Genomic DNA, 27,933 nt, shown 5'->3' on the forward strand with positions numbered 1-27,933 from the left:
TATGAAGCCAGACCAGACACCCAACAATTTTTCTATTTTTGCATCCCACTGATAAATTAGGTACCTTTTTATCAAAAAGGCTTCATAACACACTTTAAGTAAAATCTTAACTGTTAAACAATCTTTAAACATGAAAAGGAACAACTCCTTAAATTCTAACCTATTACTATTCAGTTCCAATTCAGGAATATTTCTCATAAAGACTTAAATCTCTCTTTAAAAACAGTTAGCAAATCCAGGCATACTTGCTTTAACCTTTGTCAACAGCTTTGGACCTTCTGGAGAGATTTTGTAGAGAGAGAGCGAGACGGAGCTGCTTGTAGCTCTCTCCAGCACTTGCACTCTTTTTAAAAAAAAAATGAAAAAACTTTTTTCTGCTACAAGCCTAGCTCCACTCCACCTAATATGACATGACTTGGTCAATGTTGTCTGAAACCCTGGGAGAATGTAAGTAAACAAAGGTGCATTAACTCTACAAAGGAACATATTCCTAACTAAAATGAGTTATTATCCTGCTTTCTCAGCATCGCATCTGCTGCATTCCCTCCAGACAAAGCGACTCCTTTGCAGAGAAATACAATCTTAATGCAGTCCCCCTAAACATAAAATATATTAATAGCACAGTATTGCCACATATGTAATTGTCACATATGTAATCGATTTCATAAAATAACCAATCTAACTTTAACTCCAAAGCATCAGAGACATAAAAAAGTTGTTTTAAAAAAGTATTGATGGTGTGAACTGAGATTAAAAGTAGGATGCAATGCATATTTATTTTCATGTGAATAAACCGCACACCAGAATATTCTGAAACTCGAGACATCCAACCTATTTAACAGTTTGCGCATGCTTTGGTGTTGCTTGTGTGTGTGCATGTGTGTGTGGGAGTGGTGGTGTTGGGTTACAGCTACTGATTACAGATGTGTTGGGTGATGCGAGTGGGGAGAGGAGAATATGAAACACAAGGCTGATATTTTTGAAAAGTACTTAAAAAAAAAACACTTTCATCTCGTGTATTGTTGATCTATAATACATTAATTATATACTGATTATTATTATGCTATATTATTTCTGTCTTTACAAACCTCTTACTGAGGTTTGGGGTCACATTAATTTTCTAGTGTTAAACTGGGGTCATGTTGGAAAATAAGTTTGTGAAGCATTGCTCTCGGCATTGTCATCTCTTACCTGCTCCTGTTCCCTTTGAAGGATCTGCATTGTGGGCCTCCTGCAGAAATATGGTGTCTCTTCCGTCCACCTCAAACCTGATGCTGTGTTTGTGAACCTGGGAGCCCTCTCCTGGACTGGTCTTTAATTTCCCTCATTTAGAGGGAACATCATTCAGTAGTAGCCTTCTGTGATCCTGTGCAACTTTCTTTTAAGAGAGACAGACTACCTTCATCAATTTGGAGGCTAGCTGCAATACATGCTAGCTTCAGACACCCTTAGGCCTGCTTTTGAGCATACATGTAGCCAGCAGCACAGGTCGCACTGGGCTGCAAACTGCAATCATTTACATAAGGAGATGGTACAAAATTATGAACTCCCCCACCCCAAATGTGTTGCATTATTCACATACAATTTGCCACGTCGACTAGGAAATTTGGCATGTCCGCTACGACTCTCTCCAACTTCTACAGATGCACCATAGAAAGCATTCTTTCTGGTTGTATCACAGCTTGGTATTGCTCCTGCTCTGTCCATAACTGCAAGAAACTACAAAGGGTCCATCACGCAAACCAGCCTCCCATCCATTGACTCTGCCTACACTTCCCGCTGCCTCGGAAAAGCAGCCAGCATAGTCAAGGACCCCACGCAACCCGGACTTACTCTCTTCCACTTTCTTCCATTGAGAAAAAGATCCAAAAGTCTGAGGTGATGTACCAATCAATCTTCCCTGCTGCCATCAGACTTTTGAATGGATTTACCTTCTATTAAGTTTATCTTTCTCTACATCCTGGCTATGACTGTAACACTACATTCTCCATCCTCTCGTTTCCTTCTCTATGAAGGGTATGCTTTGCATAACATACAAGAAACAATACTTTTCACCGTATACTAATAGATGTGACAATAAATCAAATCAAATTTCTCCATTTTATTCCCTTTGGTCACAGGTTCGAGATTAATAGTTAACCATTTTTAGTTTCGCAGAAGTTGAAACCAATAGACACAATGGTGTATGCAGGTGCTGTAACTCATCAAGAACTGGTTATCTTCAATATCATGGCAGCATTTCTTTGTGCATGCTGCCACATTATTTTTTAAAAACTCATCCAGTTATGTTTTACTGTGTGCTGTATAAAGAACTGATAGTTCAACAAATGACGTGCAAGGTTCATGTTTTATTCTAAATGACCTTTAGGATTGAATCCATGATCCAGGGTTTCCTGCAACCTTTGTAAGAACTACTTCTTGGGAAAATGAATGGATATAAAAACACTGATTGTGTGCTTACAGTTTGAGAATTGTAATTCCTGCTGAGAACTGCAGAGATTAGAATGATCCACGTTGTTTTAATATCAAGTATTGGTCAGGGCTGTCATTGATGTTATTGATTAGTTTGGATTAAACTGTTCAAAAGTACATATCTTAGTACTTAGTTTCTGTTTTATTTTATATTTTAGGCCTTATTGAAGTGGATTGAGGAAGATTCTGATCCTGAATTTTTGGTTAGAACGATGTTGGTACCACTCAAACCCATGGAAGCATTCAAAGAATGGAAAGAATGGTTGTTGCAGTGTCTGCGTCTTTTGGAGGAGTGAATTTTAATAAATGTGAATCTCTGAAGGTATGGTCAGGTGTGAGAACCGTTCAAACTATTAAAGAAGCTTTCATTACTCATGTTATTGTGCAAGCTCCAGTATATTCTTTATAATACAATTAGAAACTGAATAAACTACAAGACCTTGAATAGGTGGTGTATGATAAAAATCTGTGACATTTACAGTTTGTTAATAGGACTTTCAGGATACTTAGTCTCTTAAATGAGGTGAAGACACTTTTAACTGTTGAGAATATGTTTTGGATTATCATATTGCTATTCAAAAATTAAGTTTCTCTTGAGAATAACGAAGTCTTGCTTCAGTAAGGGAAGTTTTATGGTGGTGTGCACTGATTATGCATATGCACAGCTGGTCTCGAGGGGTATAAAAATCTCAGGGTCGGCCTCATATTTACTTAATGCGTTGATTTCTCAAACTGGTGTATTACAGTGGGGCTGTGGTGTTGCCAAAGTTGTCAGTGGTAGTGGATCATGGACTCAATCTAAGGCTGAAATTATGTTGACAAGTTAAATGCATTTAGAACTTCACTTTCTGGGTTCTCATAGTATGTATCCTTAAAGATCGATTCACTTAAAGAATTTTAGCTTCTTCCATTTGTTCATTTAATTTGCTGCATTTATTTGCATCGGTCTTGACATGGGGACAGTAAGATTCAGATCAACAGCATTTAAAGATGGACCTATTGCCTAGACGTTGGATCTTGTCTTCTTTTTGTGTGCGTTACGTGATCTCTTAAGTCTCCAAAACAGTGGACAAGAGGTATACACAGAATGCCCAGTAAAGACAAAGAAGTATTCATTACCCACACCTTAAGCAAGCATTCAGGTCTTCTGTATTTGTAAATAAGGATCCTAACATCTGCTTTAAGACCTTGCTACAAGATTGGTTTTCCACAAGGCTGTGCATCATAGGTTGCATTCAGGAAAACCAACCCTATAGATGCCCGCAAACAAATGTGAAGTCAATTATTTTGAATGTGGAGTCGGCAAGAGCAGGAGTGTTCCTCCTGACTCACATAAGAGTATCCCCTTCTGATCACAGTTGTTTCTGGTCTGTTCAACCATGGCCAAAATTGGGTGATCCTGAATTTCGTGTGCTGTTAAAAATATATATCTGAATGTGAAATTTATGTTGGTATTTTCACAGTTGATTTTTGCTTAATTTTTTTCAAGGATTTTTCATGAGTTTTGTTTGCAACATTTTCTGCTGCTACAATTACAATTTTGATAATTGGCATTGTATTGATGATTACTACATTATTTGGGAGATGAAGAGGATGAATGGAGAGATGCAAAATTGGGTCAGAATGCTAGCACTATGCTGACCCATGAAATTATGTCTAGACTTTTCCCCCCCAAATATGCTTTATTCATAAAAAAATGTAAAGTTGCATTCCATAACAGTTCAAATCCATCTTGACACTATCCAGGACAAAGCAGCCCACTTGATTGCTACCCCTTCCACACACATTCAATCCCTCCACCACCAACTGACAGTGGCAGCTATGTGTAGCATCTATAAGATACACTGCAGGAACTCCCCACGGTTCCTTAGGCAGCACCTTCCAAACCCATGACCACTGCCACCCAGAAGCACAAGAGCAGCAGATACGTAAGAATGCTGCCATCTGGGAGCTCCCCTCCAAGTTATTCACCATCCTGACTTGAAAATAAATCGCCATTGCTTCACTGTCACTGAGTCAAAATCCTGGAATTCCTTCCCTAGCAGCACTGTGGGTGTAACAGCACCTCAGTCTGCGGCGGTTCAAGAAGGCAGCTCAGTACCACCTTCTGAAGGGCAACTAAGGATGGGCAATAAATGCCCATCCCTAGTTGCCAGCGATGCCCACATCCTGTAAATGAGTAAGAAAAAAATTGGACATTACCAAACGTGCAACAAAAACAGAAATGCTGGAAGGTCTCAACAGCATTTGAGGAGAGAGAATCAGATTCCAGCATCCTCAATAATTTGTTTTTACCAAAAGTGCAATGTAGTACAAGTACTTTCACAACAGTTCAAGTTCTTTTCATACAGCATCTGGCATTTAGAGATGCCTCAATATACTTGCTATACATTACATGATAAAAGTTACTGCCCAAATGAAACTACATCTAGCTAGAAACACACTTCAGAATTTTGGAGGCGAATCACCTCTGTTTGCTGCACTTCACTAGGGAGGCATTGCCAATCACTGCCATGGTCATCATAGCCTTGAACAGTTGTGTGCCTGGCACATTTCAAGCTGCCCCAGGGGATTTAAGTATTAGTCAAATTAGTGTCCACACATGCATCAAGCAGGTGACTAAAGCATTGTTCATCAGTTCAGCAATTGCATCACTTTCCACTTGGGAAACTGACAGTGGATTAAGGGAATATAGTTCAATTGTATTTCTGTTGGTAGGTTTTCTTAAAGCCCAGAGCATTCTTTAAGCAGTTATGAAATCCTGATTGCATCTCCGCTAGAACATCTTTGCATTGAAATAACCTTGCAAGTTATTCCACTGTGTTTGCTACTGCATTAATAAGAGGTGTAGTGCCAGAAGACTATTGAACAGCTTTCTTTGTGCCTTTTTTAATGAAGGAAATAAAACATGTCTAGGCAATTATAGACCAGCCAGCTTAACATGTGTTGGGAAAATAATGGAATAAAGGAGAAAATAGAAAAAATATAATGGTGAATAGTCAACATAGATTTCAAAAGCGAAAGTCCTACTTGACCATCATCGTTGAATTATTTGAAGATATGAATAAACTTGTAGAATGTGCATATATTTGGCAAATGAATTTCAACGTGAGTAACTGTGAGGTATTACATTTTGATAAGAGAAATAATGAGGTCACATTACTTAGAAAATCTGAATCTAAATGGGGTAGAGGAACAAAGTTTTCTGGAAATACAAATACACTAATCACTAAAAGTAGCAACGCAGGTTAAGAAGGCCATTAAAAAAGTAAACCAAGCACTGGGGCTTATTTCTTAGTGGGGTGAAGGGAACAGTTAGGTAAAGAAAGGTGAGAAGAGGTGGAACGAAAGGGCAACACAAACTGTTTGGCTCAAGTGGCCTGTTTGTATGCTGTGCATTTTATGTCATTCTAAATCAGTTGTTCTTGAATTCTGGTTCATCTCCCTTTATTTGAATAATGGATGGAAGCCAATGTCATGTTACCATGAGAGCCAGACTTTCATTCAGCCCTCCTGCAGCCATGTTCCTGTTTCTGGGCCAAGTGATCTGTGTGGAAGCAGACCTTTGCCAGCAGTGAGATCAGTAAAGCCTGCCTCATGATTCTCCAAGATGTGGAGATGCCGACATCAGACTGGGGTGGGCAAAGAAGTCTCTCAACACCAGGTTAAAGTCCAACAGGTTTATTTGGAATCGAGCTTTTGGACGCTGCTCCTCACTCGCCTGATGAAGGAGCAGCGCTCCAGAAGCTCGTGATTCTAAATAAACCTGTTGGACTTTAACCTGGTGTTGTGAGACTTCTTACCATGATTCTCCAAGTCTGTCACTGCAGTATGTTGAACTGGGAATATAGCATGTTCTAGTTTAGTGTCCAATATCTTATAGATATTCTAAACTTTTATGAGATATATTGCAACTGTGGTCTTTGCCACAACAATCCATTAGATTTGAGGAATGCTCCAATTGGTTCTGATGATCAGTCATTCAAAATTTCAGATGGAGACGGTACTACAGCTCGAAATGGAGTGTCTTTTGTTGTCATGGCCCAGGATATAAAACAGAAAATCTGAAAATATTCTAAATTCTGCCTCATTAATTTTAAAGAACAGTATTTATGCACCACTAGCCCTCAAAAATTAAATGACTGGGATAAAGTTTACAATTTGGCAAATAAATATTTTTGGAGAAGCAGAGTTTAGTGACTAAACCATTTTAGCTAATTGGCATTACAGTGAATGTGATAGAATGTAACAGTGAGATTCTTCAAGTGACAGTCAAGTTGACTGCAAAGTTTGACATTAAATCCCAGTTTTTTTTTATTATTCAGCCATTTTAGTTGAAAGAATTATAAACAACTTTGATGAGCCACTACCCAATCACATGAGATTTTAAAATTTGGCCAATCACACTTCCTGTTCTTGCTGTGTGTATATTTAAGCTGCGCAGATGTTTGCTTTCTAAGTAAGTACTTTATTTTGCAAATGTTTAAAAAGTAGATCCTTAAAATAGTTTGTAGGACATACTATTGGAACAGATTACATGGGATTGGAAATGAATAATTGTTTTCATATGGAGAACACAGTAATGTTATATATTTTGATGTAAAATTTGAGTGGCAAATTTGTGAAATATAGTTTAACCTATATGCGTTTCTTTTCACTTATATATCCGAGGGATATATCCGAGGGTTCGGCCACAGAGTCTATATGGGTAGAACTGAGAAATAAGAAGGGGGAAATCACTTTGATAGGGTTGTACTATAGGCCTCCAAATAGTCAGCGGGAAATTGAAGAGCAAATATGTAAGGAGATTACAGATAGCTCCAAGAAAAATAGGGTGGTAATACTAGGAGATTTTAACTTTCCCAACGTTGACTGGGACAGCCATAGTCTTAGAGGGTTGGATGAAGAGAAATTTGTTGAGTGTATTCAGGAGGAATTTGTCATTCAGTATGTGGATGGCCCGACTAGAGAGGGGGCAAAACTTGACCTCTTCTTGAGAAATAAGGAAGGGCAAGTGACAGAAGTGTTAGTGAGGGATCACTTTGGGACCAGTGACCATAATTCCATTAGTTTTAAGATAACTATGGAGCATGATAGGTCTGGCCCAAAAGTTAAAATTCTAAATTGGGGCAAGGCCAATTTTGATGGTATTAGGCAGGAACTTTCAAAAGTTAATTGGGGGAGTCTGTGGGAAGGCAAAGGGATGTGTGGTAAGTGTGAGGCTTTCAAAAGTGTGTTAACCAGGGTTCAGGGTAAGCACATTCCTCTTAGAGTGAAAAGCAAGGCTGACAGAAGTAGAAGTTTAGGAGTAGAGTTAAGAGGGGCAAAAAGGGGACACGAGATTGTTTTGGCAGATAAGGCGAAGGAGAATCCAAAGAGCTTCCACAAATACATGAAGGGCAAAAGAGTAACAAGGGAGAGAGTAAGGCTTCTTAAGGATCAACAAGGTCATCTATGTGCGGATCCACAAGAGATGGGTGAGATCCTAAATGAATATTTCTCATATTTACTGTTGAGAAAAGCATGGGTGTTAGGGAATTTGGGGAAATAAATAGTGATGTCTTGAGGAGTGTACATATTACAGAGAAGGAGGTGCTGGAAGACTTAAAGCGCATCAAGATAGATAAATCCTGGGGACCTGATGAAGTGTATCCCAGGACGTTGTGGGAGGCTAGGGAGGAAATTGCGGGTCCCCTAGCAGAGAATCATTGATAGTCACGGGTGAGGTGCCTGAAGATTGGAGAGTGGCAAATGCTGTGCCTTTGTTTAAAAAGGGCTGCAGGGAGAAGCCTGGGAACTACAAGCCAGTGAGCCTCACATCTGTGATGGGTAAGTTGTTGGAAGGTATTTTGAGAGACACGGTCTACAGGCATTTCGCGACGCAAGGACTGATTAGGGACAGTCAGCATGGCTTTGTGAGTGGAAAATCATGTCTCTCAAATTTGATTGAGTTTTTTGAAGGGGTAACCAAGAAGGTAGATGAGGGCAGTGCAGTTGATGTTGTCGATATGAACTTTAGCAAGGCGTTTGAGAAGGTACTGCATGGTGGGTTGTTGCATAAGGTTAAATCTCACAGGATCCAAAGTGAGGTATCTAAATGGATACAAAATTAGTGGTTGGAGAGGGTTGTTTTTCAACTGGAGGCCTGTGACCAGCGGTGTGTCTCAGGGATCAGTGCTGGGTCCACTGTTATTTGTCATTTATATTAATGATTTGGATGAGAATATAGGAGGCATGGTTAGTAAGTTTGCAGATACTTACTAAGATTGGTGGCGTAGTGGATAGTGAAGAAAGTTATCGCTGATTGCAATGGGATCTTGATCAATTGAGTCAGTGGGCTGACGAATGGCAGATGGAGTTTAATTTAGATAAATGCGAGGTGATGCATTTTGGTGGATTGAACCAGGGCAGGACTTACTCAGTTAATGGTAGAGCATTGGGGAGAATTACAGAACAAAGAGATCTAGCAGTATATATTCATAGCTCCTCGAAAGTGGAGTCACAAGTGGACAGTGTGGTGAAGAAGGCATTCAGCATCCTTGGTTTCATTGGTCAGAACATTGAATACAGGAGTTGAAGTTGTACAAGACATTGGTACGGCCACACTTGGAGTACTATGTACAGTTCTGGTCACCCTATTATAGAAAGGATATTATTAAACTAGAAAGAGTGCAGAAAAGATTTACTAGGATGCTACCAGGACTTGATGGTTTGAGTTATAAGGAGAGGCTGGATAGACTGGGATTTTTTTCTCTGGAGCATAGGAGGCTGAGGGGTGATCTATAGAGGTCTATAAAATAATGAGGGGCATAGATCAGCTAGATAGTCAATATCTTTTTCCAAAGGTAGGGGAGTCTAAAACTAGAGGGCATAGGTTTAAGGTGAGAGGGGAGAGATGCATCAGAGGGGCAACTTTTTAACACAGGGTGGTGTCTGGAACAAGCTGCCAGAGGTAGTAGTAGAGGCGGGCACAAATTTTGTCTTTTAAAAAGCATTGACAGTTACATGGGTAAGATGGGTATAGAGGAATATGGGGCAAATGCAGGCAATTGGGATTAGATTAGGGGTTTAAAAAAAAGGGCGGCATGGACAAGTTGGGCCGAAGGGACTGGTTCCATGCTGACTCTATGACTTAAACATCATTCTACCAAATGGAGTTTCAGATTCTGTGTTCTATTCAAAATGGCATAGAAAGTATACCTGAAACACTGCTAAGTTAGTAGAACTATGCATTTTCCTGATTTCTCATTGCTAATGCATTTTACAACATTGAGGATTTTTATTTTATTTTGCTTATTCAGTCTCCTGATGTGGGCATTGCTGGCAAAACCAGCACTGATTGGCCTTAACTGGTTACCCTTGAGACAGCGATGATGAACCATTCTTGAGCACCACAGTCCATGTGGTGAAAGTCCTCTGACAGTGAGTAGGGAGTTCCCGGATTTTGACCCAGGAACAATGGTTAAACATTTAATTTAGGATGGTGTGTAACTTGAAGGAGAACTTGGTGATGCTCCCATGCACCTACTGCCCAGATTTGGTGTTAGAAGTTGCAGGTTTGCAGGGACCGTCTTGGTCAAGTTGCAGCATTGCATCTTTGTAGATTCTTTTCCTATCAAAGCTACTTCTCTCAGCTATGTGTTCCACACCCAAACTACTTAGATCATAATATGGTTCTCATCTTCAGAGCTTGTTTCTCCCAAGTCTTTCACTACCTCTGTGCTGTCAAATTTTGTATTAAACACCCAGTCTTAAATGAACTGCAGTTTCCTCCAGCTAAGCATTGAAAAGACAGAAAACATCATCTTTGGATCCTGCCACACATTCTGTAGCCTCCTAACTGACTGTATCCCTCTCCTAGTAAATGTCTCAGGTGGCAGATTGTTGCAATCTTAGCATCCTAATTGTCCCTGAGATGAGCTTCCTTTAGAACATAAGAAATTGGACTTGGTCATTGGGCCTCTCGAGCCTGCTCTAAATTCACGCTTTATATTTTATATCAACGACACCTTTCTGCACTTTCCTTGTATCCCTTGATTCACTTGGTATCCAAAAATCTGTCGACCACTGATTTAATATACTCAATGAGTAAGCATCCACAGCTCTGGTAGACAATTCTAAAAACCTAACCCATTGAGCGAAGAAATTTCTCTTCATTTCAGTCCTAAATGACCAACCCCTTATTCTGACAATGTAACCCCTCCCCCCAATTCAGGCAAAAATCCTCCCAGTGTCTACTCTTTAAAGCCTCTTGAGCATTTTACATGTTTCAGTGAGATCACCTCTCACTCTTCTAAACTTGAGAGAATATAGACTTTGTCTACTCAATTTTATCGCACAATACATGCCCTTCATCCCTTGAACTTCCTTGAAGGCAAGTATATTCCAGGAGACCAAAATAGGTGAAGAGAAAGAAAAAGTAGAAAGATTTGCATTTATATAGTACCTTTCACAGGATGTCCCAAAATGCTTTGCAGCCAATGAATTACTTTTGGAGCAGCGTCACTGTTGTAATGTAGGAAAAGTGCTAGCCAATTCCTACAGACAGCAGTGATAATGACCAGATAATCTGTTTTTGTGATGTTGATTGAAGGATATATTTTGGGCAGGGAGTGTCTCCATTGCTTGTCTTTAAAGATCCCATGGCAGTATTATACACCAACTGGAGAGGGCAAAAAGGGCCTTGCTTTCAATGCCTTATACAAAAGATGGCATCTGCAACAATGCAACACTCCCTTGGTTGCCTTGATTTTTGTGCTCAAATCCTAGAATGGGACTTGAATGCACAACCGCGAGAGTGCTTTGAATATACTGTTCTAAGATACTGTCCTGAATACGTTCTAAACTAATTTCCCAGGCTACCTTCCCAATCTGAGTTGCCCAATCTAAATGAAGATTAAAATCACCCATGGTTATTGCAGTACCTTTCTTACATGCCCCATTTACTACTTCTCAATACTCTGTCCACCATGTGACGACTGTTAGGGGATTTCTAAACTATTCCCACAAGTGACCTCTTACCTTGCCTCTTTTTAAATCTCTACCCAACCAGATTCTACATCTTGCTCTTTTTAGCTAAGGTAATTTCTCACTACTGTACTGTTATCATCCTTAATTAACAAAACAACCTCACCACCCTTTGCTAGCTTTCTGTTATTCCAAAATGTCAAATAGTCTTCAATATTCAGGTTCCAGCCTTGGCCATGTTTCTACCATTTCTCTATTTGGCAATCAGGTTGTACGTATTTATTTCTATCTGTGCTAACAATTTATTTGTTTTGTTACGAGTGCTGCATACATTCAGGTACAGAACCTAACTTAACTCTTCTATTTACCATTTTTGGAATCTCTGGCCTTATCTGTTGGTGCACTTATAAGTTTGTATATTCTGTCTCTTCCTGCCACACGCTGACAATCATTACCCAAAATATTATCTTGCTCTTTCCTTGTTGTTTCCCTTTAATTTATTTCTACCCCTCACATAATCCCTTCCCCCTACTATTTCATTTAAACCCCTCTCCACCATCCTAATTATATGATTCACCAGAACACAGTTCACAGCATGGTTCAGGTGAAGACTGTCCAGTCGTAGAACTCCCCAGCACTGGTGCCAGTTCTCCATGAATCAAACCCATTTCTCCCACACCACTCTTTGAGCCACACATTCATCTCTTTAATCTTATTTTCCCTACACCAATAAGAACAAAGAACAAAACAGCACAGGAACAGGCCCTTCGGCCCTCCAAGCCCGCGCCGCTCCCCGGTCCAGGATTGAATCCTGAATCCAGGATCCCCACCCAATTTTCCAGCCTATCCACCGAGCTGTCCCTCACAGCTACGATGCTTTGTTCATTACAACCTATTAACTCACCCCCACCCCCCCATTCCAGACCATGTGATCTCCAGGGAGAGGCGAAAACCCAGAGTGAAAAACCCCAGGGCCAATATGGGGAAAAAAAAATCTGGGAAATTCCTCTCCGACCCCCTGAGGCGATCGAAACGAGTCCAGGAGATCACAATGGCCCTGATCGGAAAATGCTTCCCAACCCTAGTCATTTCCACTTCCACGAACACCATATGAATTCCCTGCCCCCGAGACAGGTTCCCAACTTTCCGCAGTCTCGCTCTGTGCTGGCACCAGCAAGATGATCATAGAATGAAGCCATGAAACGAGAAACAAGGAACAATTAGCCCGCGCCGCTCCCTGGTCCAAACTAGACCACTCTTTTGTATCCCTCCATTCCCACTCCGTTCATATAGCTGTCTAGATAAGTCTTAAATGTTCCCAGTGTGTCCGCCTCCACCACCTTGCCCGGCAACACATTCCAGGCCCCCACGACCCTCTGTGTGAAATATGTCCTTCTGATATCTGTGTTAAACCTCCCCCCCTTCACCTTGAACCTATGACCCCTCGTGAACGTCACCACCGACCCGGGGAAAAGCTTCCCACCGTTCACCCTATCTATGCCTTTCATAATTTTATACACCTCTATTAAGTCTCCCCTCATCCTCCGTCTTTCCAAGGAGAACAACCCCAGTTTCCCCAATCTCTCCTCATAACCAAGCCCCTCCATACCAGGCAACATCCTGGTAAACCTCCTCTGTACTCTCTCCAAAGCCTCCACGTCCTTCTGGTAGTGTGGCGACCAGAACTGGACGCAGTATTCCAAATGCGGCCGAACCAACGTTCTATACATCTGCAACATCAGACCCCAACTTTTATACTCTATGCCCCGTCCTATAAAGGCAAGCATGCCATATGCCTTCTTCACCACCACCTCCACCTGTGACGTCACCTTCAAAGATCTGTGGACTTGCACACCCAGGTCCCTCTGCGTCTCTACACCCTTTATGGTTCTTCCATTTATCGTGTAGCTCCTCCCTACATTATTCCCACCAAAATGCATCACTTCGCATTTATCAGGATTGAACTCCATCTGCCATTTCCTTGCCCAAATTTCCAGCCTATCTATATCCTTCTGTAGCCTCTGACAATGTTCCTCACTATCTGCAAGTCCTGCCAGTTTTGTGTCGTCCCCAAACTTACTGATCACCCCAGTTACTCCTTCTTCCAGATCGTTTATATAAATCACAAACAGCAGAGGTCCCAATACAGAGCCCTGCGGAACACCACTAGTCACAGGCATCCAGCTGGAAAAAGACCCTTCCACTACCACCCTCTGTCTTCTGTGACCAAGCCAGTTCTCCACCCATCTAGCCACCTCCCCCTTTATCCCATGGGATCCAACCTTTTTCACTAGCCTACCATGAGGGACTTTGTCAAACGCTTTACTAAAGTCCATATAGACAACATCCACGGCCCTTCCTTCGTCAACCATTTTGGTCACTTCAAAAAACACCACCAGGTTAGTGAGGCATGACCTCCCTCTCACAAAACCATGTTGACTATCGTTAATGAGTTTATTCCTTTCTAAATGCGCATACATCCTATCTTTAAGAATCTTCTCCAACAACTTCCCCACCACGGACGTCAAGCTCACCGGCCTATAATTACCCGGGTTATCCTTCCTACCCTTCTTAAATAACGGGACCACATTGGCTATCCTCCAATCCTCTGGGACCTCACCTGTGTCCAGTGACGAGACAAAGATTTGCGTCAGAGGCCCAACGATTTCACCTCTCGTCTCCCTGAGCAGCCTTGGATAGATTCCATCAGGCCCTGGGGATTTGTCAGTCTTTATATTCTCTAACAAACCTAACACTTCCTCCTTTGTAATGGAGATTTTCTCCAACGGTTCAACACTCCCCTCCGAGACACTCCCCGTCAACACATCCCTCTCCTTTGTGAATACCGACGCAAAGTATTCATTTAGGATCTCCCCTACCTCTTTGGGCTCCAAGCATAAGTCCCCACTTTTGTCCCTGAGAGGTCCGATTTTTTTCCTAACAACCCTTTTGTTCCTAACGTATGAATAAAATGCCTTGGGATTCTCCTTAACCCTGTCTGCCAAGAACATTTCGTGACCCCTTTTTGCTCTTCTAATTCCCCGTTTGAGTATTTTCCTACTTTCATTGTACTCCTCCAGAGCTCCCTCCGTTTTTAGCTGATTGGACCTAACATACGCCTCTCTTTTCCTTTTGACCAGTCCCTCAATTTCCCTGGTTATCCACGGTTCTCTAATCCTACCCTTCCTATCCTTCTTTTTTACAGGCACATGCTTGTCCTGTAGCCCTAACAACCGTTCCTTAAAAGACTGCCACATACCAGATGTGGATTTACCCTCAAACAGCCTCTCCCAATCAAGAGCTGCCAATTTCTGCCTGATCCCAATAAAGTTAGCCTTCCCCCAATCCAACACCTTACCCTTGGGACACCACTCATCCTTTTCCATCACTATCCTAAAGCTAATAGAATTGTGGTCACTATTTGCCACATGTTCCCCAACCAAAACTTTGAAGACCTGACCGGGCTCATTCCCCAGTACCAGGTCCAGTATAGCCCCCTCTCTAGTTGGGCTGTCCACATATTGTTCCAACGAACCCTCCTGTACACATTTTACAAATTCCTCCCCATCCAGAGTCCCTGCCCTCAGCGATTTCCAGTCTATACCAGGGAAATTGAAGTCTCCCACTACAACAACCCTATATTTCCTGCACCTATCCAGTATCTCCTGACATATCCATTCTTCCACTTCCCTTGGGCTGTTGGGGGGCCTGTAGTACACCCCCAACATAGTGACTGCGCCTTTCCTGTTTCTAAGCTCCACCCAGAGTGACTCGCTACACGACTCCTCCGAGTTGTCCTCCCTCTGCACCGCTGTAATATGCTCTCCAACCAATACCGCTACTCCCCCACCTCTTTTGGCCCCTCCTCTGTCTCGCCTAAAACACTTGTACCCTGGAATATTCAGCTGCCAGTCCTGTCCCTCTTTCAACCAAGTCTCTGTCACCGCAACCACATCCAAATTCCTCGTGCGCATTAAGGCCCCAAGTTCGTCTGTTTTACCTGCTACGCTCCTTGCATTGAAGTATAAGCACTCCAGACCCCCAGGCTCAGTGAGGTCGTCCTCCCCCAGAGTGCTCTCCTTCTTTGCTAGCCTTGTCCCAGCCCCAAGCTCGTCCCCAGCCACCACACTTATAGACCTAATAGTTTGATCCCCACCCCCCTGCCATACTAGTTTAAACCCCCCCCCCGAACTGCATTAGCAAAGCTCCCAGCCAGGATATTTGTGCCCTTCCAACTTAGTTGTGACCCCTCCCTCTTGTACAGGTGCCATCCTCTCCTGAAAACCTCCCATTGGTCTATGAAAATAAAGCCCTCCCTCCTGGACCAGTCCTTTAGCCAGGCATTCATTTGAACCAACTCCCTATTCTTAGCCTCACTGGCACGAGGCATTGGGAGCAGCCCAGAGATGGCCACCCTAGTGACCCTACTTTTTAACCTATTTCCCAACTCCCTGAATTGCTCTCTTAGGACCCCCCTACTCTTCCTATCTACGTCATTTCCACATAAGCTTGTGGTCTTGCTTTTTACTTTAGTCTCTAGCTGCTCATATTCTAAGTAACCTCTTCCCTAGGTACCAATGACATACGTAAGACCACATGGACCATGACAACTGGATCCTCCCCCTCTGACTGCAAGTTCCTGTCAAATACTGAGCAGATGTCTCAATACCTCACACTGGGCAAGCAACACAGCCTTCTGGACTCTCAATTCTCGACTGCAGAGACCTGTGTCAATCTCCCTGACTATACTGTCCCCTGTTACCACAACATTCCTATTTGCTTGCCTCATTTGAATGGCTTTTGTAGCATGGCGCCATGGCCAGTTCACTCATCCACCTAGCAGTCGCCTCCATCTTGTCCATACAAGCTTCATGAACCTCAAACCTGTTGCACATTTGCAAGGGTTGAGGCTCCTCCACTTCTTGATCCCTTCATCTGCCTCATTTGCAGTCACACACATACCTATCCCTGACCAAATCAGAAGACCCTAGTTTAAGGGGTATGCTTTCTGAAACAAAGTAATCGGGTAACTTTCCCACTTCGTGATGCATTGCAGTGTTCTTAGCTCAGACTTCTAACTCATTAACTCTGAGCCGAAGTTCCTCAAACATTTAACTGCAGACGTATTTGCCGTGGATCACTTTGGCGTCCACAAGCTCCCACATTTTGCAGTCACCACATATTACTTGTCCTGTCATCCTTTGGTGTTATTTATATATATATTTTAAATTAATTAACACCACTACTACTAACATTATTGCCGCTAGTAAATTTTGTTACTGCAACTAAATTACGAGAAAAATACTCCTCAACAAATCACTTACCTGTTTCCATGATATCACAGTGGCTCTTTCCTCAGAAGGCAGTTGGTCCTCATGTGTTCGTTCTTTAGAAAATTCATAAACTATTGAACAATTCAAACTTGAGAAATACACAAAAGTTTAAGATTTTAAAATAAGTTTTATTGGAAAATTATAGATATGAAGCAAATTTTAAACTACTTTCAGTTACCAGGGTGGACAAATTGTATGTTAGAAAGCACAAATACGAGTTATAGTGAGCAAAACTTTTACTTAACGAAATTTTGCTTGAACCTACTCATATTTCAAAACTGTAATTACCTCAGTATGTAGCATTAAAACGTTAGTTGCAGTTTTGTTCAAAGATGTATCTTGTTACATCCTTCAGATCGTTGCTTACCTGTATTTGTTCAATCCTTGCATCACGAATCATCTGAACATTATATCACCTGAATACTTTTGATATATAGACAAGCCATATGAAATACCTTGTAAAGTACACAATTCAGATTATAAATGAGCTTTATCAAAAGTGGAGTGCAAAAGGTGTTGGAACAGTAAGACTAATACCACACATTCTGTCTGATTTTCTTCCTCAAGTGATGAACCTGTTAACGCTCAAAAGGAGACCAGCAACCACTTGTATTGCTGTGAATGCCATTTATTGGGAACTTGAATAGGTCTTTGATTTTGGCATGCCATTTTCTCCTCTTTTCTGCCAGTAGAGTAGGAAAGCCTATGCCACAGATTTCTTAATAATCAGTGCAGGTGTCTTTGATGAGTAAACCAGTTAGGATTAAATAATCAAATCATAGAATCCCGACAGTGCAGAAGAGGCCATTTGACCCATCAAGTCTGCACCGACTCTCTGACACAGAACTCCACCCCCCCCCCCCCCCCCCCATGTCCGTACCCCAAAGATTTCCCATGGCTATCCCATCTAACTTAAGTAGATGATGAAGTGAATATGAAAGGGTCTCTCATTCTTTGAATTGAAGTATTTCCGATGTAAACACAATTCTGTCTCATTCAGAAAAATCATAGTACGTAGTGAACAAGAAAATTGGATTGTGAACAGTTTGGTATTTTAACTTATGCTTACAGCTGACAATATCATAGGCCCTACATGTACTGCAGGTTTTGACTGACAATTGGATATCGGATTTAATTGTGTAATTCTCATTCTTCAATTCTGCTACCTGGCTGACCCTAATGTTACGGAAGATGAGCTTTTTAAAGTGCGAAACCAGCACCTATATTGCAAGAACCACAATGTTGGAAAAAGTGAAAGAAAGTAGGAAGCAGAGATTAAGTGATGCCAAACTTTAAAAGCATGAAACTGGGAGGGAGCAAAGAACTAAGGGAGCTATGGCATTTTACTTTTTAATGATTAAGAATGAGAATTGTGCAATGAATAGGGACGGGGGGAAGATGCACTGCTTCTATGGTCCAATATTTAAAGCTCAAAATACATTTTTAAAAAATCTTCAGAAGTATTAATAATCAAAAAAGACAGTGAAGTTGGATTGTCAGGAAGAAGTTTGAGAACCATCTCTTGTTCCAGTGTCAAGGGCTTCATTGTATCCAATCCAGAAGTGTGGGAGGAGTGCTGGAAGAGTGTTCTAGATATGATGGTAGTATTCAAGTTTTGATTTAATGCTTTTTTTAAACAGAGCTAAGAGCTGTTTAGGGTGCAAGAGGAATCTATTTGAAGAATGAAAGGTCTACACCTGACATTTTACTTTTTTGTAGTCATTTTAAATCTCTGTAAAACTCAGACACTTGGAATGTGTTTTGTAAAATCTAGGGTGACAAAATGAATCTTGCACATGTCAGCTCCATAATGGCATACAAATTCACATCCTCTAACCTCTGTTGTTCATCCCACCACATCCTCCAGGATTCTGAGTCTTGGATTATTTTCCACAATTATCAATAGGGTTTTTTCACAAATGACTACCTCTGTCAAATTGAGTTGCCTATCTCCACCTCCCCCAAAGTAAAATACTTCCTCATATTATGTATCATATTGTAGCAGTGGATACAGGAACATTTGAGTAATTGACATTCTTGGAACTCAAAGACACCATCTATTGAAACACAAATTTCAGTCAGTAGCTTCACCTGTTAGGCCAGTGTGTCAATTACTTTTGATCATCCTAGTGATAAAGAATATCCAGGCATATTATGCACTCATTTATCTAAAAGGGTAAAACACAGGTGAAATGTAAGTTGTTGTTATGAGATTGCATCCAGAATGTATTATCAAAATGAATAGGAGCAATCTGAACTAACTTAAATACTTTCCGTATTTCATTGTGTTCCTGCTTTCATTTTTGTAGTTTTGAGCAGTTTTAGTTCAGTTTTCATTAAATAGTAAATATGAAAAATTTGCTTCTTGCAGTATTTCTTTACAAAGTGGGTAATCAGTTTTGTCATTGAAAACAGAAAGTTTGGCGTTAAATGTGACCAAGTTGAGGAAGTCGACAGGATAAATAAGGGATACTTTTGAAAATTGCGGTTGCATATGACTCTTTCTTCAAGCTATGCTTTGAAACTGATTCTGTAAACTTTCTGGTTTCTTCAAGTCTGTTTCAAGGAAGTCTTCAGGCACATCCTGAGCAACTTTGAGGTCCTTCTGTAATTCCTGATGCTGATCAATCTCCAGGGGTTGTTTTCTCTGACAGAACCCTTGTTTAGATGGTCGAACTAATGCCAGAAAAAATGCACCCAAACTCATGCCAATACCACAGAAGAAGAAGGCAGATCCATAATTCTGGTCTGTAATATCTACAAGCCAACCTGAAAGCAAAAAAAAAGTCAATGTAATTCTATTCTTTTACATTCAGAACACTTTTTCAGTAGGCTGGAGGAGATTTAAGAAATGGTAGTAGTCTAAACATTGACAACAAGAGTCATAAGCTTGATATTTAAAATCGTTTAGTTTGGGAAACAACCCTTAAATCAGGCAAAGCTTCCTCAAAGACATTAAATTGTAACTCTAGCTTGAAATGCAGGACTTTCTGCCATGAAAGTAAATCAATTTAGGCAACCAGATAAAGATGGAGCATCTACTTGCAGATTTCAGCATACTCGTGAAATTGTCATTTAAGCATTTGAAATATTTCATACAATAGGGGTCTGGAAGGCCCCGTAAAATGATTTGAATTCAGTTTCTGTAGGTCGAACAGAAGTCTTGGTTGAATTTATAAAGTTGAAGTATATTATGCAAGTGAGCATTAGCGTATGTCTATATATCATCCTACAGTGGTAAGCTTCAACGTTCATATCTTTACTGAGAAATGAGTGCATTGAAGAAAGAAGCACAATTTTCAAGTTATTAGAACGTATGCATTTGCTAATACTGTTAGGAGTCAATTTTATGACATCATAGAAATCATAGAAACCCTACAGTGCAGAAGGAGGCCATTCGGCTCATCGAGTCTGCACCGACCACAATCCCACCCAGGCCCTACCCCCACATATTTTACTCGCTAATCCCTCTAACCTACGCATCCCAGGACTCTAAGGGGCAATTTTTTTAACCTGGCCAATCAACCTAACCCGCACATCTTTGGATCTCCAAACAAATGTCAGTGACTTTGGGTTGCAATGCTTGTTTACTGGGACACAAGCTGGAAATAAAGGCTGTGACGTTTCGAGTCCAGATGACCCTTTGTCAAAGCTTTGACAAAGGGTCATCTGGACTCGAAACATCAGCTCTTTCCCCTCCTTACAGATGCTGCCAGATCTGCTGAGATTTTCTTGGTTTCAGATTCCAGCATCCGCAGTAATTTGCTTTTAATAAAGGCTCTAGTTATTACTAAATTATACTTATTTGCGTTGTTGAGCTTTCTTCCCAGAGAAAATTGCCTACCTGGCTTCAAATGCTTTCTCTAAAGTACCAATGGGATAGTTAGCTTGGTTAACATTCTAACGATTAAGTGCTGAAGCATTTCCACTGGATCACCCTGAAACTTTTGACTTTTATTTGCACCAATTGCAGTTATTTGCAGCTGAAGTAATGGTTTGACACAGGTTACATGAATTTAATTCTGGTAACTTAATAACTGGGCTACACTATACAGTTTGCAGAATGTGTATTGTAACAGGCCTAACAATTTGCATGCCATAGTTTTACATAAAATTTCCATCATTCAGATGATTGTCAGTGATATTCTAATAAGCAAGTGAAACAAGAAGTACCATGGTCAATGATATTTGCAGCTGCAATGGGAATAATAAGAACATGTCTGAGTATCTGAAGAACAGCACTGGAAGACGAGTGTGAAGTTCAGTCTAGACTAAAGACCCAATATATGATCTGTCAGTTTGAGTCTAAGGAAGATTATGAGGGAAGATCTGGAGAAAATGAGTAGTTTCAAGTACCTGGGGGTCAATGAAGATGGAAATATTAGCAACAGATTAACTCTGGTTGGAGTAATTGGGAAGAGAGCAGTGGAGTGTAATGTGATAAAGTAACTTTGAAAATGAAAGGAAGAATCTACAGGACAGTTGTGAGACCAGCCTTGTTATATCGTGCGAAAACTGGGACAACATCAAGAGAAGGGACATCTGGATACTAATTAGAAGGGGGATGCAGAAATGGATATATGGAGTGAAAAGAAATTACAGTAACAGGAACCAGTACATCAACGAGATCAATGAAGATTGTGGGAACATTGAAGAAAGTAGCCGAGAAGAAATTTAAATGGCATGGTCATCTGTTATGGAGAGAGGAAATGTGATGAAGTGTTGGAGATGGGATTGGCAGAAAGAAGGAAAAGAGGAAGGTCTATCAGATGGAAAGATGTGGCGTGAGACTTGAATGCAGCGGGATTGGAAGAGTGGGTGACTGACAGGAGGAGCTGGTGACAATCCCAAGTACAATAGGAGAAAAAAAAGATATCTCCTAATGATACTTAAAACTTCTCAAAATAAAATACACAACATTAATTTGATGACACTGGAACTTACCTGCTTGTCCAATGCGGACTTAACATATGTTATTGATTTTCTTGCAAAATATGTTAGCATTTTTGCACAGCGTATATTCTAAATTATTGACCTTTCAGCCCTTGTTGCAGTTGGTTACGGCTAAATGCAAAGCTTTTTTGCAAAAGCATACTATAATGGAGAAATAGCTACTGTAGTGCCAGATGGTTATTCTTGGAGCAAGTTAAAAACATTTCACTTTCACTGAAGTTTCCACCTTGCTAGTATGTAAATTTTGAGACTTTACCATTGAGTCATGAAATCTAAAATAAAAATACCTCCAATGGGTGGCCCAGCAAGTCCTGAAAAGCTCTGTATAAAGATGTAAATTCCGACAGCAGATGACATCTTCTCAACTCCAACTACATCATCTTCTGCCAACATTGGAATGTGAACACTAGCCACAGTGCCAAACATGAATCCATACAGCATGCTGCATGCAACAAGGCTCCAGAATCCTCTTGCAAATGGAAAGCACAGCAAAACTATACTCAGTAGGCTCATACAGATTAGTTCAATGTAAATCTTCCGTATTGGCTGCTTGTTTAGGACACAGCCAGCTGAGAACCTACCAAACACCTCCATTATTGCCATAGCAGATAGCATGTATGCTGACCATTCATCAACACCCAGGCTAATGCTGAGAGGAATCACATAAAGGTGAGGTGCAAAAAATCCCAAAGTCGCAAACAGTCCAAAAAGTGCATAAAAGATGAAGCTTTTGTCTTTTAGAATTGAAACGTCAAGCAACTTTGGTTGATGCTGTGGTTTTGACTTCTCATCGAGAAGCATCTGAATTTTTTCTTTGTGAATATTATTTGTTGTACACTTTTTACTATTTTCCAAATGATCACATGAGGTAGATAAAGATTCCACTCCTGAGTCCACAGATTCTACAGAGATGCATGTTTCCTCATTTTCGAGCATATACTTGGTTTCCGTAGGCACATCCACTGGTTCCACTGTTTTTTCCTCCGTTTTTCTGATAACCAGTGGCCGAAGTAGTGCTCCACACACAACAATGTTTAGCTGCAGTGCACCTATGACTAGGAGACAATTTTTCCATCCAAGATAGTTCTTCAGCAATGTAAAAGCTAAAATAGAGAGCAAAACATTGCATTAGTAGATTGCATTTCTTATTCTGTGTGCACCTGATCATAGAAACTGAGAGCCATTCAGTAATATCATGCCTGATCTGCATCTTGACATGATTTACCCATCTTAATTCCATTTCCCCAAGTATCCCTACCTTACAAATATTCATCAATCATAGTTTGAAATTTTTAGTTGACCCAGCCTCAACAGCTTTTGGCTGTGTTCCAAATTTCGAAGAGACAAAACTTGCATTTAAACAGCACGTTTAACATAAAATATCATAGCGCAGGAGTTCTCAATCAGAATTTGACACCAAGCCACTTAAGGATATATTAGGGCAGGTGACCAAAATCTTAGTCAAAAAGGTAGGTTTTAAGGAGCATTTCAGGAGGAAAGGTAGGGAGGTTTTTGGAGGGAATTCTACACAATGCACAACCACCAGTAGGGGAGTGAAGGAAATTGGGGATCCACAAGAGAACAGAATTGGAGGAACGGAGTTTGTAGAGATTTGTAAGGGATGGGTGAAATAACAAGAGCTAAGGTGAGGCAAAATGTTGAAGCGATTTGAACACAAAGATGAGAGTTTTAACTTTGAGATGATGTTGGGCAGGGAGCCAGTGTTGGTCAGAAACACAGGTGATGTTTGGATTGGACTTGGTGTGAGTCAGAATATGGGCAGTGGAGCTTTGGATGAGCTGAAGTTTCCAGAGGATAGTCATGACAGCTTTGGTGTAATTAAGTCTGGAGATAAAAACATGAATGAAGGGTTCAGCAACAGATGAGTTTTGTGAAGAAGCACTTCCTGACATCACTCCTAAACGGCACATTTGTAACGTTAAGATTTTGCAACCTTTTTTGGACTTTCTGGTCATCTACTATATCAAATTGTTTAATATTCTTAAACATTTCAATGAGATTATCCCTTCTCCTTCTGTGTACAAGGTATTACCAGCTTAGTCTATGTAATCATGCTGCATAATTTAATCCTTTTAGGTAACTTCATCATTTCGGTGTGTCTGCACTTTAACCCTTTTAATGCCAATATATGCCTGGTGACATGCTTGTCAAGGACTAAAACATTGCTCTAGATCCAATCTAACCAGATTTCTACCCACTGGAGTTGAAGACAAACATTCCAATAGGCTTTTTTGTTTTTGTGTCTATCCACTCGTTTTTAATGATTCCTGCCAATTTTGCAACACTTAACAAATACTCTGATCTCCTTTTCTTAAGTCTAAGTGAATGACCTCACACTTGCCTACAGTCATCTCCATCTGTCACAGATTTACCTACTCAATCAACGCTCCATTACAGCTTTCTACTTGAATCAACACTACTTGATGCGCTACCCAACTTAAGTGTTGTCAGCAAACTTTGATTATGTCTCTCTGTTTCTTCTTCTAAGTCATTCATAAATAAGTGAAAAGCTGAGGCTTCAAACTTCTGGGGGCACCACTATTCATATCCTGCCAAATGAGACATATACCCATTATCCCTGCTCTCTGTCTCCTGCTAAAGAACAAATTCCCTGCTCATGTTAATAAGTTGCCTTCAATTCCATGTGCTTCAATTTTTAGTAAGTTTCTTCTTTTGGACCTTTTCAGATGCCTTCTGGAATATCCCAAGTTTGCAATATTTAACAAATACCCCAACGTACATGGCAGCTGGTGAAATTTAAATGCAATTGATAAATCTGGAATCTAAACCAAGTCTCAGTAATGACGACCATTGAACTATCAACAATTGTAAAAACCCATCTAGTTCACTAATGTTCTTTAGGGAAGGAAGTCTGTTGTCCTTACCTGGTCTGACCTATATATGATTCCAGACCCACAGCAATGTGGTTGACTCTAAACTGTCCTCTGAAATGGCCTAGCAAGCCACTCAGTTCAAGGGCAGTTAGGGATGGGCAACAGTTGTCAACTTTGCCAGCAAAGCTCACATCCCGTGAAAGAATTTTAAAAACTGAATAACATCCATATCAACTATGGTAGTGATCTCGGCAAAAAAATTTAGCTATTACTTACCTGTTGCAAATTAATGGTGGCTATCTAATAAATTTCTGACCTCTCTTCCACTCTTCCTAAATCCAAGGGGACAGTTCCTAAATTGTATATGTTTTGGAAGCTCAACACTAAAACATCTGCATTTAATTCATCAATATTTTAAAATAACTTTTTTTATTATTCAATGAGGGGAGTTTGCCATCCTTATTGTATGATTTATAGTATACATTTGGCATTGATTCCTGTTCAAAGTCACAGGAGATCAAGGAGTACCAGTAAATAATGCAGCTTCAGACAAATGTAAATCAAATTCAATTTAAATCCATACAAAGGTTTGAAATATAGCTTAAGTTACATGTCAATTTATAGAAGTGGTGGTGGTACTACCAATAATAATGCATCTGGCCCAGGAACAATTGTGATTAAAGTTTTAATAAAGTAGTCTTGATCTTTGCAAGTTTCAGCAGTGCAGTAAAGGACAATAAATACTTGGAAAGAAGTGCACTTATCGGTCAACAATCCTCAGAATTTTCAGCCTCTCTGACCCACATCAGTTTAAGGGCTATAATGTCAGTTTGGACACTTACCGGGTGCAAAACTGAAGACAGCAAAACATTCTCCTGTGGATGCCACAGCAATGACAAGAGAGCGATATTTATCAAAGTACTGGGAGAGGATTGTGACTGTGGGAAGGAAGCTGAGACAGAAACCTACTCCTGTTGTAGAAAATAAATAAATTCATTAATAAATTAACCAATCCAGAATTTAATTAAGAATGCCATTATGAAACTTAGTTTCAGTGTAGAGTATAATATTAACAAAATACATGTTTAGTAGGTTTAAGAACTGTTCCCTATTCAAGTTTGTTACAATCCTGTTGGAACTGTTAACACTTAAAGATAAATCAGAACACCCAGTATTTAACCAATCGAACTATGCTGTAAGATTTCACATTTTTAAACAAAAGCAAACTTGCTGTATGCAGAACAAAACAAAACATGCACTATTTACACTGTGACTGTGTATGTTATGCACTCAGATTTACTTATTTCCAAAAAAAATTCTCTTATACATCACAATATCTCAAACATTATTTACATCTGTAGGGACTGCCCAAAATTATGTCACAGTCTACTGGAATTCACTTAGATTCTTTTAGTGTTCTAGCTATTTTCCAAGTAAGAGTTTCATTTACTATCTCTTGACTATGGATGCCTCAATCCCTTGTTCTGGTTACCTTTGCAATGCTTTCAAGCTGCCTGTGCTGTTTGCTTTCTTTGCCAAAGGCTGTGTAGAACCACTATTGGATTTTCCTCTAGCAATTTTCCAGCTTTTTTTCCCCCTCATGGAATCCAAACTGAGATTAAGCCCCCTCGCGTTCCACCGAGTGAACAACAAAGTTAGTATTTTCTCTGGTTAACTGCAGGCCTGCCTTTCATTTCCTTTGGCTTTCTCCTGTCAATGAATTGCAAAGCTGAGGCTGAAACTGCCTGAACTCTGAGCAAACATCAAGCTAAATTCCACTCAAGAACCTTCCATAGCCTATCTCCATGACAGCGTTGCATGCCTTGGGATGTCCTCAAAAACTGAAATGTGTACAAATTATTCTACCTTTGATGTTACTCTCTGATCCTGTAGCCCATATGAACAATTTATATTGCTAATGTATGTAATTGGCCCTTCTCCAGACTCGAGTCTATGATTGTGAAGCTGCTTTCAGCTTTTTTTTCATCTGCAAACCACATATTGAATTAAGTGAAAGCCTTTCAGCTATCCCTAAGTTTTAAAGATGGGTCACCCACTGCTCAAGTGTTTACAACTCTCTTTCTGACCTTGTAAGGTAAATACCGATTAGCTTTTCAGTGTAACCAACTTGAGGTTTGTTTGAATTCCATTTACTTGTTGGTTGCTTATCAGTTTCTCAACCAGATATCCCCATTTCTCTATAGTTAAAACTTTAATTCCTAAAACAAAATATATGTTTTAAAAGATATAAATTATGAACAAAGTTCCGTGCTGAGGATTGCTATGGTACCATGCCTTACTTGGAATGAATATTACTGGGAAACATTCCCTTTAAAGAAAATTAAGAATAAATAGCTGGGTAGTGAAGTAATCTCCCCAACACTGTTTGTTATATGTGAGAGTGTTGCATTCTGTAATCTTCAATTTGACTACAGCCTACTTTGGTAGAAGCAATCCTACTGATTACCAATGGACGTCATTACATGCTAGCCCCTGAGTAGCAGTAAGTTAATTACAGTGCCTGTGCTGGAATGGACTAAAATAGCTGTCCTTGGAATTTCAGAAAGGCTTGTTTAGCTCATACTACCAAGTCACTTGCTTTGTTAAAGTAGTTTTTATAAATTATAGTTAAGATGCAGCAAGTCTATCCTACATGGCCTTTATACATGGGGAGGCAATAGTGTACTGGCAATGTCATTGAACTAGTAATCCAGAGGGTCAGGCTTGTGTCAGGCTTAGGATCACAGCAGCTGCTGGTATTTAAAATCAGGAATTGCAAGCTTGTCTCAGTAATGATGACCACAAAACTATCATTGATTGTTGTAAAAACCCATCTGGTTCCCCAAAGTTCTTTGGGAAAGGAAATCTGCCATCTTACCTGGTCTGCCCAACATGTGACTCTTAATGGCCCTCTGAAATGACCTCGCAAGCTATTCAAGGCAATTGGGGATGGGCAACAAATGCTGACCTTGCCAGCTATGCTTGCATCTCATGAAAGAATAAAGAAATTAAAACATGTCCTGTTGCAGCAGTGTGAGCATCACTTAATGGCTGGTGTTTTTGAGCTCTGTTGAGTTGCACAGAAGTATTTTTCAGGACAGACATATTACTTGTTCTTCTGGAGGGGGATAATAGCCCGGATTTTCTGGTTTCTGGATTGTCGGACTATGGATGTCTGGACCCGGAGGAAGTCCTGATGCACTGACCACTGTGGCAATTCCCCTGCTCGCCAGGACCCTCTGCAAATGTCTCAGACTCTGATCTAGAGTCGGACAGACATTTCCATGGGCCTTACCTTAATAGTTCCCCAATAAATGTTAGATAGAAAAATTTAAGTCCTGAGTAAGCACAAT

At 40.4% G+C, this 27,933-nt stretch overlaps 3 protein-coding genes across 14 annotated transcripts in view; 2 read left to right on the forward strand and 1 right to left on the reverse strand.

Annotated features, from left to right (window-relative positions):
* amz2 (archaelysin family metallopeptidase 2) overlaps positions 1–2,846 on the forward strand; it is a 35,516-nt gene extending 32,670 nt beyond the window's left edge. For 7 of the 9 annotated variants that reach the window (XM_078225615.1, XM_078225614.1, XM_078225610.1 and 4 more), the window contains one exon: positions 2,631–2,846. In XM_078225615.1, the coding sequence (XP_078081741.1) occupies positions 2,631–2,768 (138 nt within the window). In that variant the 3' untranslated portion in view covers positions 2,769–2,846. The remainder of the gene's footprint in view (positions 1–2,630) is intronic. The other 2 variants (XR_013499172.1, XM_078225609.1) reach the window with 1 other exon arrangement.
* arsg (arylsulfatase G) overlaps positions 2,657–27,933 on the forward strand; it is a 139,372-nt gene continuing 114,095 nt past the window's right edge. The window contains exon 1 of one of the 2 annotated variants that reach the window (XM_078225605.1): positions 2,657–2,675. The gene's annotated coding sequence lies outside the window, so the exon portion shown is untranslated. Of the gene's footprint in view, positions 2,795–27,933 lie in introns of both variants that reach the window. The other variant, XM_078225604.1, reaches the window with a different exon arrangement.
* LOC144501679 (monocarboxylate transporter 7-like) overlaps positions 16,837–27,933 on the reverse strand; it is a 41,446-nt gene continuing 30,349 nt past the window's right edge. For 2 of the 3 annotated variants that reach the window (XM_078225600.1, XM_078225599.1), the window contains 3 exons: positions 25,423–25,551; positions 22,013–22,828; positions 16,838–19,541 (listed from right to left, as the gene is read on the reverse strand). In XM_078225600.1, coding sequence (XP_078081726.1) covers positions 19,279–19,541; positions 22,013–22,828; positions 25,423–25,551 — 1,208 coding nt within the window. In that variant the 3' untranslated portion in view covers positions 16,838–19,278. Of the gene's footprint in view, positions 19,542–22,012; positions 22,829–25,422; positions 25,552–27,933 lie in introns of all 3 variants that reach the window. The other variant, XM_078225598.1, reaches the window with a different exon arrangement.

This window comes from Mustelus asterias, chromosome 12 (assembly GCF_964213995.1).
Source record: "Mustelus asterias chromosome 12, sMusAst1.hap1.1, whole genome shotgun sequence".
Classification (NCBI taxonomy): domain Eukaryota; kingdom Metazoa; phylum Chordata; class Chondrichthyes; order Carcharhiniformes; family Triakidae; genus Mustelus; species Mustelus asterias.